Here is a 17,556-nt window from a genome sequence, read left to right as displayed (position 1 = left end):
ACAGCAGAAACGTAACGCGGAACAAACATTAGGCTACCAGCCGCTCACAGCAACTACCAAATATAAGGTATATTTTTGTGTCGGAGGTTTATTAGTAGATAAAATTGTAAAGATATTTAAAAAACTAAAGGGGATATTTTTTTAGGTACCAAAGAAGAGCCAATTTTCGTTAAAGCGCAAGAAGAGCCGCGAGGAGTTGGATCTGGGCGAGCTGGTCTGTCCGCTGCGGGAGGATGCCTCAGGTGACCTCGCACCGCCCGTGAGTCATCACCACTAACGTACTAACACCCCCCACGACCAACCTACAACCACCCACAACCAACCAATACAACCCTGTTCGTATTCCTGACAGTTAAATAAATCTCTATTGTTAGTTCGGTTGTGATAAGATCTCTACCTACAGAGACCGCCAAAATGGCGAAAATCAATTCGTTTCAAAAACCTACGCGTTATAGCCTGTCCATGTATACAGGTCAATGTGCAGTATCTAGCTATCTTGTAGCTTCGTTATACTGAAATGTAAGCTTGGTACAAAGCAATAGGTTATTAATTAATAATTAATAAAAAAATCTACGTATTGTCAGTCAATAATTGAAAATAATTTGATTAGTCAAGAAAATGTCCATCGATATTGTTTATTTCATAATCAGTTAAATCGTAATATTTTCACAATTAATGTGTATTTATTGATTCTAGTGATGTTTCCACCAGTTCTAGAAAGATGTCGATATTTTTACTTTTGGTAAACTTTTATATTTATTTTTCATCACATAATCCTAAATCTTTCAATGCATCGTAGACTTAGTTTTTGGTGTTTGTTTTAAATAACAACTTTAACAAGGGTGTGGTTTTGGTTTTGCTTTATTTCGTTATAGCGGTACTTTTATTTCAGTGTCATAATGTTTTTTTTTTTAATTTAATAAATGTAAATAATGCCATTCATTTTATGATAAATATTTTTAAAACTAACAACCAGTGTAAAGGGAAGACACCTAAAGGCCTAAATATGTTAAAATATCCATTACATAAAGTTTCTTACTTACCTTGAAGCTTCAATAATCTAATGGTTAAATATATTACCGATCATGCGGTCGTGGGTTCGATTCCCACCATTTATGGTCGTAAATGGTAACATCAATAATTTTTTAATATGTATTTGTAAAAAAATTTAAAATTATATTCCTGGCCTTATCGAATTTATAAACCATTTTTAACTCAATTGTACAGCCGGCCGTCTGGGTGTCGCCAACCCTTGGGTTAAAAAAAAATGTTTCTAATGTATAAAATAATGATGTTTTCAGATGATGAGAGCAAAGTCAGTAGCAGTCGTAGAGTCGGGTGTCTCTCCCCCGCGTGACGACAGCCGTGCACACTAGCGCCGCGTCGGGCGCCATAGGTAACACGCACTTGCTAACTGCATTCACACTCCTTGCCCGCTAAGGGATACTCTAACTGTACATTTCTACTAAATTTATAATGAGAGACTTACCTAACTCAATGTGGCAGTGAATTGTGTATCCGAACTGTGACAGTTCAAGTTAGTGTTGGACGTGTATCCGAACTGCATTAAAAGTTGTTCGAAAATTAAAACATGTTGAATGTGTATCCGAACTGTCAGTTCGAAATTTTTAGTGTATCCGATCGTTTTTTGTCACAAAATATTTATAGGGAATTTAAAAAATTAAATTGTGTATTAGATTCTAAACTTTTTACTACATCGTTATGAATTTGTATTTATAGTACACATGTTGGTAAATATAAGAACTGTGTAATTAATTAATAAGGGAAAATATCTAAACTGGCAACTCTGTTAAAAAGTCGAGGCTTTATCTTGGACTCTTAAGTTAAAAAAAAAATATTACCGATTGGTAAATCAATTTATTTATAGAACTCTAATAAAATAATGGTGTTTTAATTTATTTTAGGCATGCTTAATTTTTAAATTACGTTTTATTAACTTTAGCTTGGCATTTCGACATTTTTTTGTGACCTTTTTTAATATCGTGGTTCAATTTGGTAGCTAGCTTATCAAAGAGTATTGTAGGTTTTGCTTTAGTCTCTAACTTCGGTGCTGAGTTTTATGAACTATATTAATTGATGTATTATTTTAATAAAGTTTTAAAAGAGCATTGACTTGCTCGAAGTATAAAATTTTAACTGTAAGAAATATAAAAATGATATCAGCGAAGTCGGTTACTGCCAAATACAATGTAATGAATTTATCGATTTATAGTTGATAAGAGCAAACGATGTTATATTTTAAAAGATTATAATTTAAATTATAAAAAAATAATATAAGTAACTTAAGTATCTCAACTTGTATCTCGATAAAAACAATAAAGCTATCGCAATAGACATTCCAACAATTTTTATAATGCCACTTTAGATTCAGTTAGAAAATATTGTTACATAACTGTTTAACTGAATTAGGGATGATCGATGTTAAGATAAATCGATATCGATGTTTCATATTTTTTATTGGAATAACTCTCAAATAATTCTCAAATTATATATTTGAATCAAAAGAAATCAATTATAAAGTAGACGATAATAATTGTTATAAAATATTTTATTCACTGATATTGTAATGTATTCAAGTAGCATTATTACAATGCTGTATGCTTTATATCTTTGAGCTAATCCTAACGTGTAATATCGATATTTAAAAAAAAATCGATATTTTGATATCTATAATTATCGATCATCCCTAACTTGAATTAAGTAATAATGATGTTTGTATAATATGTAGTGTTGTTATTAAATCAGTACTTAGTACAATGTAATAATGGTTTATAAATAAATATGACTGACGTGACAATATTTAAACTGACTTTTGCCGCGAGTTTTTCTTAATATTCGTAAGTTAACGACTTGTTTATACAATATGTAGACAACGTTGAGTTTACTGAGATTTTCATTGTTAGAGAGTTTGAGAACTTGTATTTATTATGTATGAAATTTAATATTAATAGAATATATTTATTATAAGGTAGCGATATGGCCGTATTCGCCTAATGTATGGCAGTGGTTTGGAGTAAAGATTGTCCTGTTTGGATTTTAAACATAAGGGGCGTTTGACTGCGAATAGACGAAGAATATATTCTGTATTTTATAATGAATTGTAACTTTTGTTATTGAGGTATTAATTGCATGATTACTATAAAAGTTAAACATAATTTAGTTAGTGTATAAAGCTATTAAATTGAAGCAAATATGTACATAGTAAAATAAAGTAAAGTAGGCCTGTGCCGTGCATTTTCAAAATTCTATTGAAAAAATATTTTATTATGTTCTATGAAAAGTGTTTTAAATTAAAGATCGAACATCTAGTGATGTTTTTAATTTTTTTTAATGCTACTAAAGTCAAACGCTCCTTTAAAATAATCTAATTCGTATACTTTATGTGTTGTCATTTTGTACGAAAAATTTTTTGGAGACGTTTTTTATTTACATTGTATTAGAGATCCGCAAACCTGTTCCTATAAGATGTGCCAACATTATATACGTACTACCCTGTTATAGACTTTTGTCTTCCATAGCTTTGTATCAAACGTCGATATGATAAAACAAAAAAAAACATCGTACATATTATATTAAATAATTTTTACAATAAATTAAAATAAAATATGCAATGTAAAAGTTAATAAACACTGGTTCAACATGATGACTTTATATTTCTATTTATGTTTTTGGTTAAGTACGGATTGTGATTTTTCATGAATTCCTTCAGTTGCTTTCAACACTTTCAGACCCTCTGGAACAAAGAAACACTTCATTGTCGATGCTTCTAAGGAACTATCTCCCCCAAATAATTACACAGCTAGTATTTTTAGATAGTGTTCCCCAGCAAAGTATATAAAATTATTTTTATCGTTTCAATCTGTTTTTTCCTATTATTTTACATTGAGTTGTATATTTTATTTGTAAATTTAAGAATTTCACCTTCTGTTCCGCGCCTGGTACGAATACACAGATCTCTATTTCAGCTCTTATGTGTCGATTCGTTAAAAGGATTTTTATTAATTCCGTATTGCTTTAGAAAAATTAATATAATTCACCAGTCGATCTTCTGCCACCCATTCCACTAGAAGCGACAAAGAGGACATTTAATCCATTTGTTTTAAGATATTTAACTATGTTTTTTAACACGTTCCGTGCCACTAACGCCCAATCACTTTCATATGAAAATATTGTAGTGGCATTGAACGGGTTAAGTTTATAACTTACCTTACATTGCAGTATGTCGCTGTCATTTCCAAAAACATATAATACCTGGTGAACTCGTAATCTAATAAAAACATACAACTACATAATTTACCTTTCCCTCGACCTTTTCTTCGCAACTCGGCGATTCTTTCCACTTCGCTCTCCACGTAATTATCCTTCTCTTTCATATGCGCTTCCTCTTCGGCTTGTTTCAAAAGGGACTCTTCTAGGAATGTTAATTCTGGAATTTTGGACAAAAATATTGTCTGTTTTACGATCGTGTCAATTGAAAATTAACTTTTTTTGGTAATAGGCGTTTAGGCAAACATAAGAGTACAGTAATAAAATTGTCGTGGCATGGAAAGTGTTAATACTGATTTGATATATAAAAGTGATACAAACTAGCTAGCTTGGCGTCCATGCCGATCCATGTGCCGGAGACGATGGCGGTGGCTGTGGGGCGGCCCTTAGGGTCGGGCTCCATGAGCGCAGTCACCTGCTCCTTGCACTCCGTCGACAGCTGGTTGACGATGTTCGTGCGGAAACGCCATTTGCGCATTATCTGAAATGCAACACAATTACTGAAATGTGTAGTCTACGACGCAGGTTTCTGATCGATTATGGCTTCTAGTACTATAAGAAGAATCTGTAAGATAGCTGTAAATTGGAAAGATCTATAGCTCAGGGTAAGTCACTATAAAATTCTAGATATCAGATTGATGGACTAATGAAAATTCACAATCACCTGCTTTTCATAAAGTTTCTTTACTGAGGTTTCATTGAAGGGGAGAGCTTTATTCAGCATTGTGTATAAAATGATTCCAATCGACCACATGTCCGCCATCTTGGGCAGGTAGGGCACGCCCTTGAGCACCTCGGGCGCGGCGTACGACAGCGAGCCGCAGTACGTCTCGCTCAGAATATCGCGGTCTCTCTGTCGCACGTTCCTCGCGAATCCGAAATCTGTTATCTTCACGTTGTAATTTGCAGTAATCAAAATATTCTCGCACTTCAAATCTCTGTGTGCCACGTTCATAGAATGTATGTACTGAATGCCGGATAGGATCTGTCTCATCCACAACCGGCACTGATTTTCCGGCACGGCGCCATGTTGTGACAGAAAATCTAATAAGTCCCCGTTCTCAGCGAAGCGGAGGAAGATGAAATATTTAGCTCTTCTTTGGAAAATATGGGACACGTTGACAATGTGTGGGTGATTTACACGTATCAGAACGTCCAGTTCTCTGGGCAAGAACTTTGAGAGGTAATCTCGCGGCGCCTGCGCCGTGTCGATCACCTTGCATGCCAGTATACAGTGCCTCGTCTCGTCCATCATTTGCGTTGCTTTGAAAACCTGCAACACGTGTTTGTATTTGTAATCAGATATTTAAATATGAAAACTTGCTTTTGTAGTATTAGAGTAGAACAAAACTTAAACGTACAAGATATTTATTCGACGTAATAAACTTTACTTACTTTAGCATACGACCCCTCTCCTATAATCTTTTCAAGAATGAAACCCTTTTCCTGTAACACATTCAAATCTGATGGGGTCGTAGAAAGTTCCAATTTATCACCCTGTCCCATTTGTGGGTTACCCTCATAATGGTTTAATTTTTACTTTAATCAATAACATAATAAATCAAATCTAAATTTCATAAATAATGTTATAATTTTGAGTAAACTTTAGTCATTCATGTTGAATTAAATTAACTTAAATTTTAGCAAATTCGTTACATATTTACTTGTCAATTATCACTCAAATAAATGTCATGAATAATCAAAATTGACAAAATCTGAGATGTCCGCCATCTTTTGTAGATTATACTTTTTAATATTAAGGAATGATTCAAAAGACAACGTTACACAATTAAATAATTATCTACAATCCTAATTATAAAAAGAATTGCATAAATAAATAAAAACAATAATTCTTGTATACCTAACATATTTCGGTAATAATGCAATCTCGGCGAAGCGTTTTTATGCATCCCTTCAGTACTTTTGTGAAATTATCCACTAAAACGTAAATAAAAGCTACATAAGTTTTGTACATTTATATTCAAACGACAGAGACGAAGGCGGAGGTAGAGTAGTAAGTAAATAATACAAAATTTATTAAATAACAAAATCAGGTAAACATTTATTTATTTTCAGACAGTTTCCTTTTGTTTTTTGTGATTTTTCGTGACCCAATGCGTGTGAACTCTGAAAAAGCGTCGACGGTTAACATAATCGAAATAAAAAGTGATAAAATAAGGCAAATGCAAACCTAATTTTTTATGGATTCAATACCAGGAAGACGTAGAACCGGTGACGTCAATAGAATTGTTGACAAGAGACTTCTCTGGCAAAACAGTCTCCTTCTCGTTTTTGATCAGTTCCGTAGATTCTAACTTCTTCTGTAGGTGGTTTCTTTCTTCTTTAGCCTTCTTGAAAGCTAACGTCTCTTGTGGTGTCCATTCTATGAAAATGTAAACAATGTGGAAATTTATATATCTTTTCTGAGCGCGCTTAGACACGAGAGAGAGAGAGAGAGAGCGAGAGCGCTAATGATACGAACTTAGAATACTAACCTAGAAGTCTAGAATCCATTGCTATCCATTCACTGCTTATGATTTGTTCAACTTTAATTCTATTCTGGTAGTTAGGTTCGAGCATCAAGGCAACAAGTCGCTTACAGTTGTCGGAGAGCGTGTCGGCATATCGCGACCTGAATCTCCAGTTGCGATTGATCTGCGCCTGATATAACTGCTTGATGTGCTTGTCTTCGAAAGGCATTGCTCTGTTCAACATCACGTATACGACCACACCCAATGACCAAATATCAGTAGGCTTCGGGAAGTACGGACAACCGTGTAGTATCTCCGGCGCAGTGTACGACAAGGAGCCGCAAAATGTCTCACTGTGTACATCCTTCATCTTCTTGTCGACGCAAGTCCGTGCGAAACCAAAATCAGACAGCTTTGCGTTCTTATTTGCTGTTAGTAATACGTTTTCACATTTGATGTCTCTGTGCGCTATCTCTAGTTCATGCATGTATTGTATCGCAAGTGACAATTGCCGCGTCCATATCCTTGCCTGGTCCTCTTGCACCGCGCCGTTTTGCAAGATATATTCCAGCAAGTCCCCATGTTCCATAAACCGTAGAAATATAAAATATTTGTATCTTCTCTGAAATATACTATGTGTGTGAACTAAATGTGGATGGTTTAATTTTATCAACATATCGATTTCTCTCGGTAGGAATTTCTTGACGAAGTCTTTGGGAGCTGTGTTGGTGTCGATAACTTTGCAGGCTAGGATAACCAGCTTGTCACTTTTACTGGGATTTCTGTACTCCGCAAGATAGACCTAAAAGACGATGAAAGGTAAAGATTTCATTTGTATTTAGAATATCATTGATTAATCGTTAACAACCTTTGCATATGATCCTTCATTGATTTTCTTTATAATTTTGTACCCGCGACTGGCCAACGTCAATTGCTCGGAGCCAGATAAACGTAAGTCATTGTCTATAACCTGTTGACCGAATAAAGAAAGATTATTTTTCTGAAAATCTCGTATGACATTAAAAATCTTTTTGTTACCTTAGACTTATCCTCCATTTATTCTCTCTTTTGTTTTGCTGTTATGCTAGCTAAAGATTTTATCATTTCACTAGCCTAAAAATAAATATTTATAAGTAAACAAACAATACAACGGTAAGTTTATTAAAATTGATAAAAATATTACTCTATACGAAGAAGTTCTTTGAGTGTCCTCCCAAATATCACCCTGTTTTTTTGTTGGATTTTTGTGTATCTCAGATAATCTTTTACGTCCTTCTTTTGCTCTATTTAAAGCTGCTTCCTCAACTGCGTTAAGTGCTACAAAGAATTACTCGATATTACCTCCATCAAAAAATATCATACATAAAATAATAATCTATTATTCTAGCACTGACATTTTATACATAATCAAACTTACTGATCAGTCTACTGTCCATAGCAATCCATTCAGATTTTAAAATTTGAGTCGAGTTGTAGCGAAGACCAGGATCGGGTTCGAGTAAATGTTTCACAATAGATTTGCACTCTAAAGACAAAATACCAGCAACGCGCGATCTGAATCTATATTTCTTTCCCATCTGTTGCTCATATAACTTTTTCATGCGAGTATCATCGAAGGGCATAGACTTGTTAAGCATAACAAAGAGCACCACTCCCAACGACCAGAGATCGGTTGGCTTCGGTAGATACGGTTTGCCGCGCAATATCTCCGGAGCGGCGTATGACATAGACCCACAATACGTCTCGCTCAAAATCGGCTGATCATCCTCGTCGATACAAAACCTCGAGAAGCCGAAATCCGATAGCTTCACATTAAAATTAGCCGTCAATAGCACATTCTCAGATTTGATATCTCTGTGAGTGATCTCTAATTCGTGCAAATACTGCAACCCCAAAGCGAGCTGACGCAACCAAACTCGCGACTGATTTTCAGAAACGCATCCGTTTTTTAAAATATAACCAAGAAGATCTCCATTTTCTGAATATCTCATAAAAATGTAATACTTCGTTTTCCTTTGAAAAATGCTATGTACATGAATCAAATGAGGATGGTTCAATCGAATTAGAACATCTATTTCCCGCGGTAGAAACTTTACGACGAAATCTTTGGGGGCTTTCGCAGTTTCTATAACTTTACAAGCGAGCGAGACTTTGTTATTTTCTTTTAAATATTCTGTTAAATAAACCTGAAATATATCAAACATTTTAACAGTTAGTCCTGCATATAAACATCTAGATAAATTTCTTTCATATTTGTTACTTCGGAGAAGTTGTGAAAAGACAAATGTGTATATTTAATTTATTGCACTATAAGTATACCTTAGCGTAAGCGCCTTCACCTAAATATTTAAGTAGTTTGTATCCTTTTGAAGCTAACGTGTTTTCTTCCGATGTGGTCGATTTCAATTCGGTCATGATAAGCTTATCGCACAGTTAAGAACCAGGCTCTCCAGTTCAAAGCTATCGTGGCGCGGCGAGACGGAGAGCAACGTTTTCGAAAGCGGCTTTAAATACATCTTGAGTTTTGTAATGAGTAAGATATATTAGAATTTAGATTACATTTTACATGACAATATGACAAATGTTTGACGTTGACAATCTTGTATTCTTCTTATTGTAAAGAAGATTCAAAGATAAAGGAATCGTATGTCAAAGAATCTTCACCTACCTTTATCATCTGCTTCTCAATATATTAATTTTATGTTGGGGAAGAAGTCCCAGACCATCATCAGTATGGTCCTTTCCAGTGTTTCGGTAGACCTTCGTAGTAATTTAATTATCTTTCTATTAATTTTGAGCATTATTGTTTCAAAGAAAATAAAAGTCTACATTCAGTCTTATTGCACGCTTTAATAAATAACATTGAAACACTGTAACATTAAAAAGTACTAACAATAAATTATTAGGAATGATATGAAAAATTGAAGTGAAATCATTATTTCAGTATTAAAAAAAGATCGTTCGTTTAATAAATTATTTACCACAAGAAAGCACTTATAATTCTAATTGTTTTTTATTAAGAAATTCGCCAGCTAACGATATTCTTTGTAGAAATGAGGGCGCTGGCGTCAGCAATAGTTCATATTTATCAACATCTGGATGATCTGGATACAACTTTTCTTTCCGGATCCGCTCCAACATGTACTGCGGCTCGCACGCGGGTTTCGATTTCCAATCGTTATTTAAAAAATCTTGTATAACTTTCGGTAACATTTTTATAGCTTCTTTCGCCTTTGTCGTACTCGGTAATTGTAAATTATCATTCCCAGTGTACTTTCTAACAACTATTATATCATCAATATCGACTTTTTCTTCAGGTTTCTTAGGTTTAATTTCGATATCCTCCCTCGTTCCTTGTTCGCCTTTCACGTTAGTATTCTCATAGTAACTGTTTATTCTATCTTTGACAATGTCGCTTAGAGTTGTTTCATTTGTAGTCTTCTCTCTTTCTGTTCCATCTATATTCACATAGCCTGTCTTTGTCTCCGTTTTAATCAGTTCCTCTTGTATTATTTCTTCCTCTTGTATTATTTCCTCCTCTTGTATTATTTCTTCCTCTTCATTCTTTTCTTCGATTACGACTTCCGAAGCATTGACAGTTGCAGAACTATTTGTTTCAATAACACTTTCAGATGTAGTGACATTGAGAGATGCATCAATCATTGTCATAAACTGAATATTATCTTCCTCTTCCAATATTTGGTATATTCTGTGTACTTCGCTTATATTTATGCTGCAAAAGAAATTAAGATGTTAAAAACGTATAGTACATTATTACTGACGATTTCATACAATAAAGTAAAATTTAAACTGACAAGTAAAATACGTGTTTGAACTCTTTGACCGCGTCGATTGATACTTTGGCCAACGTGGTTTACCACAAATATGTATCACCTTAGTTTCGATATAAGTACAATATTATTTACTAGCTTTCGCCTGCGACTCTGTCCGCGTGGAAGTAAAAAAATACAAAAGTGAGTAACCTATGTGTTCTTCCAGACTATTCTCTATGTCTATGCCAAATTTCATTGAGATTTATTCAGCCGTTTTGGCTACAAACATCCATCCATCCATCAATTCATCTAAACTTTCACATTTATGACATTAGTAAGATTGGTCAATATAGCATTTCGCAAGCTTATACAATATATTCCAAAAGTTTTGATTTGTCAAAAATTCTCGTCCGGTGCTAGTCACGGTATAATGTATGTTTAAGCAAAAATTTATTTAAAAAAGTATTTTTTTCAAGCTGTGTCAAAATATGTTACCCTTACCTAGGTTCATGACAGCAATACAGCATTGCTGGATCAATGGGATGTGCTTCTGTGTTGAAAATGTATCCACCGACGTCAACGATACATTCTCCATTCGGAGTGTTAATAACAGTGCCGTGAACTCCCGGATTGTGTATGAAGTTGTCAGGGTCGAAAAGTAAATATAAATATTTAGTTGTCTCCGCCAAAAAGAATGATTCCATCCTATCTTCTTTACGATGATCCCTTACGTCTTTAATCTAAAAAAAAAAAGAAAACAAAAATGAGTGTACTATTTAAATTTTTTTTTTCAGGTTAGCCGACGAATTCTACAATACAATAATATCTGAATACTTTAGATCTTATAGCTACAGAATAAATTGGAAATTTCTTTGAACACTTCAGAAGAAATAATTAAAAACTATACTAAAAGGTATACTAGACTTTACAAATATACTACAAAGTATGAAATAAGGAGAGAAAGTTACTTTTGTAATCGTCATATAGTGACGTTTAGAGTAAATTCTGGCAAGTATAGCAAGATGAGAGCTAATATACAACACAAAATTTAAGTTAAATTGTGTAATCAACTATTAAAATGTAGTTATAACCTAACATAAGAAAAATATATGACAAAATGAATTACCGTAGCATAACCGCACGGTGTTCTTGCACTGTGCTGTATACTTCTTAATATATCTTCACCCATCTGAAGTAAAATGGGGTCGCGTGTCTCTCGGTACAAATACATAATAGATTCTATCAGCTCGGGTCTCAACGGATAACTCTCTCTAGAAGTGGACGCTTCTCCTGTACCTAAGTTATATACTTCAGGCGTAAAACCGTACTGTTTCCATACACTATGATAGTTGTGTATTATACGCATAGCTGTGTCAGTTTCACCTAAAAATTAAGAAAAGGTAAGGTTAAGTTTTATTTGTAGAAATTTTTAAACTTACAATACAAACTCCACAAACACCACACAAACTCCTATTAAAAATTGAATACTTAAAAACATTAGTTAATAATTGATGACTGAAAAATACAAGGAGATTGAAAAATGTTTTGAAATGTATAAAAGTATCATACTTACCAATCAAAGTAAGCACACCCGGCCAATAAGATTCAAGTGATTGGAATACTGGCAGCGTAACATGACCTCGCAACATGGTCGCCCACACAAACCAGTCATCCTTCTTCAGATACTTGTCAATTACTTGCCGCGCTTCTTTAAACATTGACATTAGTTCAGGCCTTTCTAAAAGTATTGCACCTACAAAATAAACACATTTCCATATACAGTAAAACTGCTAAACATAACATGGGTCAAAACAACTTATCGGTTAAGGTTACCTAAATAAAAATCATAGATTTGAAATGAATGCCATACAACTAACTGCCTTATAAATGATACAATAATTTTTTCCAAAGGCTGAATATTACTAATCCCTTTAATTTTTTTTTCTTTGATCCAGCTTCTCCAGTTTTTATACATCTATACTATTATAATAAGGTGTAAACACACACTTCTTTGTTGCCTAAGATGTCAGCAATTATAGCATATTTTTAAACCATTCTTTTTTTAATAAAAAGCCCTATACTTAAGTCACGCTTTAGGCTATATATTTCACGCCATTAAACTTAGGGGGTAAATTTTTTGGATAAAAACCCTAATGTGAGAAAGAGTAAGTTACTGCCAATATCAAGGAAGCAAGGTTGCCAGGGTTTGTCATCATCATATCATTTTGACATTTGCAATTGATAATTTGACAAAATGAAATAAAATACTCACAATTTTATGTGGATGAAGTGCACAGGAACAGCTAGTTTCTAATAATTTTGAAACCATTTTGTATCTTGTGTTTTTAAAACAGAAAACAATATAAAGCAAAGGGAAATAAAGATTAAACCATACCTTTAACTAGATATTCAAAGTAAGAATCAACACCTCCTCCTATACCAGCATCTTGTGCAGTCCACCTCCCTGTCATGACATCTATGTGATTGCCAAGCAGACCTATAGGAGATCTGTGATGATAAAGTGCTTTTAGAGCATTGTAGGCCACCTGAAAATGTAAGTTACAGCTAGTAAGTAAATATGATATTTTAAAGAACAAACCACATTACTATCATATTTCACACTTATATTGTAAATGCTCAGTTGGGACAGATGGATGTTTCTTTCTATGTATTTTTAATATAAATTAATAGATATTTGGCATAGAACATAGTCTGGCCATCATATAGGATTTTTTTTTAATCTGCATAAACAGAGTTGCAGGATTTCTCATTAATAACAAATACAATATTTCATTGTCAATGATTCTTTTCTTACATAAAGCAATTTAAAAAATATACCTAAATGATTATCTCACCTCTTCATAGAGTGGATCACCAGTAAGTCTACTTAAAGTACCAAATTCAATTATAAAAGTCCCAATGCCAGCAGTGCAAGTTACACTGGTTTCTCCCGGAGGTACTCCAGATTTCAAGTTAATGGTGCCATAAGGCATGCCAGTTGTAGTATCAAATGCTGCTATAAGTCTCTGAGCTACATCTTCAGCAAGACGCAACAATGGACCATTACAAGGCCAGCCTGGCTCCAACTTTAAACCTGTTCTAGAAAAAATTAAAACTGTCATACTATCTAAAATAAGCTGTACCCTTCCACTTTAACATACATATTATAAATGTACTTACTTATGGGACAATAAATGAGCGCTCAGTAATCCTCCAATTATTCTAATATTCGTTTCAAAGACAGAAACATTGATATCAGTGTCAAAGTTTTGTTTTTGTAGAACTACATCTACAACTCTGTTGAATTCAGTGTAGTTACCCATTATAGCGAGGGTATCGAGTGCATCGATTAATGTGAGGGAGTAACTACCCCAAGTATCCACTCCATCACAACTGAGAGGCCTTAATTCATCATAGGGATACGCGTAACGTAGGTAACTGTCGTACGCGTGTTGAAACATTTCTCGAACTTCTTCTCTGTAATAAAAGTATTTTTATGAAAAAAATTACCACTGTACAATGCTTTAAGTGTTTTCATTTCAATTAACAATTAAAATATACGATATTACCGAAGTTTTATAACATCTTCCTTGCTGTATTTTCGTATTGATAAACATGGATCACAAATGTAACATAAAATAACAATCACAGGGAAAACTAGTGTTTTCATTCTTCAATTATCTATTACTTTTTGGGTTTAAAGCCTTGTATATTTGTGTACTTTTATATTTTCTTAGATCTTTGCAAATTCTATATGAGTAAAGTTTACATCATATGTCGATGTCGATATTTTCAGACAGTTGTCAATTGTCAGCTGTCAGTCATGTAGTGTCTTTTTTAAAAAACTTCGTCTTGGTTGTGATACCTTAGCCAACATATAATATGTCACTTCATCACTAAAATCAGTTAAAAAGCAATTCTATTACAAAAATAAATTAACAATATTTTCATTATGTGTTAAGTATTCATGAGTGTAATTCTTTTATTCCTTATTTTATCAAATCCACGTTAAGTTTTAAAACGAAAAAAATCCATAGACAGCAAGTGGGTGGCGTAGCCGCTCTGTTATTGGTTGAAATTTAAAATAGCATAAAGAATAGAGTAACGTAAATTGCAACAGCTGAAATTACCAAAATGTCTGTTGTCCGTTGACGCTGCTTTTAGCGTTTTCTGAGGGTAATTTCGAAATTAACGCAGCATTGTTAATTCTACTGTCGATACTTTAAAAATGTGCTCGTAATCTTAGATACTAATTTATTTCCGGTGGGATACATAATTCAAACATTCGCAACCCGCGTTTTGAAGTGTCTTGTTTTACTCGTTATTGTTTACGGACTTAGCGGGGGCAATGGCATCATTTCGAATTCACGAAGATCAAGAAAATGCTGCGTTAGGAATAAGAAAAGATGCCGAAGTATTTACAGGGAACACACAACGGCGTGCTCTGGGTGATCTCAGTCAGTTCGCTTGTAATCAAAACCGGAACATTAAACTTGTAAGTCCAACGACTTGTTTGTTAGGTTGGTTTTTTCATGATGGTTATGTATTTTTTAATAATTCTTTCAGGCCGGGTTGACGAATGGACCGTGCAAAGTTCAAGATGAGAACAGGACGGTACGGCAGATCAAAAATGAAAAGAACATTGTGCTTCCCGTAGCTCAGTTTCGCGCGTTTAGTGTGTACGAAGACAAGAATTCCGAAGCAGATGTTAAGAAAAAGGAGCCAACTTATAAACCTTTCGCTGCAAAAGAGATCAAGAAAGACAATATTTTTACCAATAACTCTGAAAATGTTAAAGGTCTTTGTCCCCAAATTGAAAAACAACCAGACCGGCCAAAAGAACCAGATGCGTCAAGGTATGTTTATTCATTTCTTTAAACAATTTTATACATATAAAAGCACATGCTTTTGCAGTTAATGTATATATAGAAATTCAAGTTATCATTTTTTTATAGGTTATAGAACAGTAGGGGGTAAATTATATATCAGTTTTAACATCTGGTTTTGTATTGTATCAAATAACAGGCATACAGATGCTAATTAATTTGGATTTGTCTGTAATCTAACAAAATTTAAATATTTTGTTGAAGTACCTTCACTTAAAATTTATTCAACAGTATGTTTTGTAATATTTTTTAACCATCTTTTTAGCATAGATTCTAAATGTAAGGTTTCCTTGTTGAAAGTTACATTTAACATGACAAACTTTGTTGATAAATTATATTTTATGAATGCTCATTAGACTAAAATTGATATTGACCTGACACACTTTCCTCAATTATTTCACAACCAAGCATATTTTTACTGATCTTGATCAAATATACAATGATTGCACTTTTAGATTTCTTTACTTGTTGTTTTTTAGAAGTGTAAAGTAGTAGTAATAACTGATTTATTATATACTAATGGTCATCCAGTACACCCCATACCTGCAGAATTAAAAAACAAACAAAATCAATATACAAGATGTTCTTCTAGGCTATATTCTATATCTATGTGAAATTTCAATGATATCTTGAGCTATTCTTAAGTTACATCTATCCATTTAATCTTAGTTTTAGTAAAAAGTAAGGTATTAGTAAGATTATTTATAATTATTTTTGTATATAATTGCATATCACATTATTCAGGGTTCTTCAAGAGAAAAAAGATGTGGCACAAGAAAAGAAAGATGTGATAGAATCTCCAATGTCCATAGTGGACTCGAGTATTCTGTCTTGTATGTCTATATCAAAGAATGAGAGCCAGATCCTTGAGGAGACCCTTAATGATGAAGATGCCGCAACTGCACAGACTGATCGGGAGATGTTCTTCCATGTTGTGGAATATCGGAATGATATTTATGAATACATGAGGGAAATAGAGGTAAGTATGAGTGGAATAAAAAAGTTTGAATACACTAATTGATTATGCTTTCTTAATAAAAGAAAGTATGGTTTCCGGTAAAACTTAGTTAAATTAAAAGTTTTCAAATATTTTAACTGACTTCTTAAATGAAGGAAGTTATTAAATTCTGATTTTTTTTTAAGTAGATTGCATTTTAAATCATTTGTTTTGTTAAACACTTACATGGTAACTTAGTTTTATCTTTATCATGTGTTCTATATTATGTGGTTGTTAATTATAATGAAATTAGATTTGAAAAGTGGGTCAAGGAAACTAACTTAAATTTAATATTAACTAGGTTTATTGACCTTTCAGTAAAATAAGAAATTATAATATTTATAACCTATTTTAATAAATGCACTTTCAAAAGTAAAGTTTTGAAAAATACATAATTTTGAGAATACTTTGAAAAACATCAATATTATTAGTTTGAGTGTGTTTATCCTTTTTTTAAGCGAAATATCTACAAAGGGTTTCTATTTCAACTTAGGTAAAGAACAGAGCAAACCCTCGCTACATGCGCAAGCAGCCAGATATAACGCACATGATGAGGTCTATCCTGATTGACTGGCTTGTAGAAGTTTGTGATGAGTATGGACAACAGAGTGAGACACTGCATCTTGCGGTGTCCTATGTTGACCGCTTCCTGTCTTATATGAGTGTTGTACGCACTAAACTACAGTTAGTGGGAACAGCCGCAACTTATATTGCAGCGTGAGTATAGTAATCTATATTAATTTGACTCTTATCCCATTTAGTTTAAGTCTATAATAAAAATGATTTTGATAAGAACAGAAACCAATTAGATCCAAGTATTTGTTACATATATGGTACACACATCTTGGATTGAAAGCTTGAAGTAGTCTTTTTTATTTTTATTGAATTTTTACTACAGATTTATAAAAAAAAGTCTTTTTTCCATACTGGAAAGTAGCAAATGAGATATATCTACATCATTATCTCAGTAAAATACTATTTTTAAATAGTCTTTTAATTGATGTCTAATGGTACATATTGGTACAGTAAATACGAGGAGGTGTACCCTCCCGAGGTGTCGGAGTTCGTGTACATAACGGACGACACGTACACGCGGCGCGACGTCCTACGCATGGAGCACCTCATACTGAAGGTGCTCTCCT

The 17,556-nt window shown here is 33.4% G+C and overlaps 5 protein-coding genes across 8 annotated transcripts in view; 2 read left to right on the top strand and 3 right to left on the bottom strand.

The window, feature by feature from the left end:
- The window catches only part of LOC106100388, a 39,592-nt gene extending 38,216 nt beyond the window's left edge, over nt 1-1,376 (top strand). The window contains exons 7-9 of the mRNA XM_013279216.1: nt 33-67; nt 146-259; nt 1,302-1,376. Of these exons, the coding sequence (XP_013134670.1) occupies nt 33-67; nt 146-259; nt 1,302-1,376 (224 nt within the window). The remainder of the gene's footprint in view (nt 1-32; nt 68-145; nt 260-1,301) is intronic.
- Nucleotides 1,377-3,318: 1,942 nt separating this feature from the next.
- LOC106100765 (testis-specific serine/threonine-protein kinase 3-like) lies at nt 3,319-5,973 on the bottom strand. Of its 2 annotated transcripts, XR_001225458.1 has the most exons (6): nt 5,683-5,973; nt 4,952-5,560; nt 4,609-4,768; nt 4,319-4,447; nt 3,943-4,084; nt 3,664-3,754 (listed from the first exon to the last, which is right to left on the bottom strand). XR_001225458.1 is itself a non-coding variant. In XM_013279786.1 (5 exons), exons 1-5 carry the CDS (start codon nt 5,791-5,793, stop codon nt 3,678-3,680), a joined length of 1,086 nt encoding a protein of 361 aa, XP_013135240.1. In that variant the 5' UTR covers nt 5,794-5,973; the 3' UTR covers nt 3,319-3,677. The 2 variants fall into 2 exon arrangements, 1 of the variants encoding a protein (XP_013135240.1); XM_013279786.1 differs by lacking the exon at nt 3,943-4,084 and having other exon boundaries at nt 3,319-3,754.
- Nucleotides 5,974-6,324: 351 nt separating this feature from the next.
- On the bottom strand, nt 6,325-9,360 carry LOC106100766 (testis-specific serine/threonine-protein kinase 1-like). Of its 3 annotated transcripts, XM_013279787.1 has the most exons (6): nt 7,942-8,034; nt 7,797-7,871; nt 7,627-7,728; nt 6,783-7,560; nt 6,502-6,670; nt 6,325-6,414 (listed from the first exon to the last, which is right to left on the bottom strand). In XM_013279787.1, coding segments are annotated over exons 2-6 (1,068 nt in total). In that variant the 5' UTR covers nt 7,815-7,871; nt 7,942-8,034; the 3' UTR covers nt 6,325-6,413. The 3 variants fall into 3 exon arrangements, with proteins under 3 accessions (XP_013135241.1, XP_013135242.1, XP_013135243.1); XM_013279788.1 differs by lacking the exons at nt 6,325-6,414; nt 6,502-6,670; nt 6,783-7,560 and adding exons at nt 8,176-8,944; nt 9,078-9,357 and having other exon boundaries at nt 7,636-7,728; nt 7,942-8,075; XM_013279789.1 differs by lacking the exons at nt 6,325-6,414; nt 6,502-6,670; nt 6,783-7,560; nt 7,627-7,728; nt 7,797-7,871 and adding exons at nt 8,153-8,944; nt 9,078-9,360 and having other exon boundaries at nt 7,987-8,075.
- Nucleotides 9,361-9,599: 239 nt separating this feature from the next.
- Nucleotides 9,600-14,332, bottom strand: LOC106100784 (ER degradation-enhancing alpha-mannosidase-like protein 2). The gene is made up of 8 exons (XM_013279809.1): nt 14,101-14,332; nt 13,712-14,008; nt 13,387-13,630; nt 12,927-13,077; nt 12,105-12,284; nt 11,658-11,914; nt 11,033-11,271; nt 9,600-10,491 (listed from the first exon to the last, which is right to left on the bottom strand). Exons 1-8 carry the CDS (start codon nt 14,199-14,201, stop codon nt 9,753-9,755), a joined length of 2,208 nt encoding a protein of 735 aa, XP_013135263.1. The 5' UTR covers nt 14,202-14,332; the 3' UTR covers nt 9,600-9,752.
- A 302-nt stretch (nt 14,333-14,634) lies between these two features.
- LOC106100387 (cyclin-A2) overlaps nt 14,635-17,556 on the top strand; it is a 5,335-nt gene continuing 2,413 nt past the window's right edge. Inside the window, exons 1-5 of the mRNA XM_013279215.1 lie at nt 14,635-15,026; nt 15,098-15,387; nt 16,162-16,396; nt 16,908-17,131; nt 17,441-17,554. Of these exons, the coding sequence (XP_013134669.1) occupies nt 14,880-15,026; nt 15,098-15,387; nt 16,162-16,396; nt 16,908-17,131; nt 17,441-17,554 (1,010 nt within the window). The 5' untranslated portion in view covers nt 14,635-14,879. The remainder of the gene's footprint in view (nt 15,027-15,097; nt 15,388-16,161; nt 16,397-16,907; nt 17,132-17,440; nt 17,555-17,556) is intronic.

This window comes from Papilio polytes, unplaced genomic scaffold (assembly GCF_000836215.1).
Source record: "Papilio polytes unplaced genomic scaffold, Ppol_1.0 DF824047.1, whole genome shotgun sequence".
Classification (NCBI taxonomy): domain Eukaryota; kingdom Metazoa; phylum Arthropoda; class Insecta; order Lepidoptera; family Papilionidae; genus Papilio; species Papilio polytes.
Note: the sequence above shows the minus strand (reverse complement) of the source record. Positions and strands in the feature narration are given on the sequence as shown.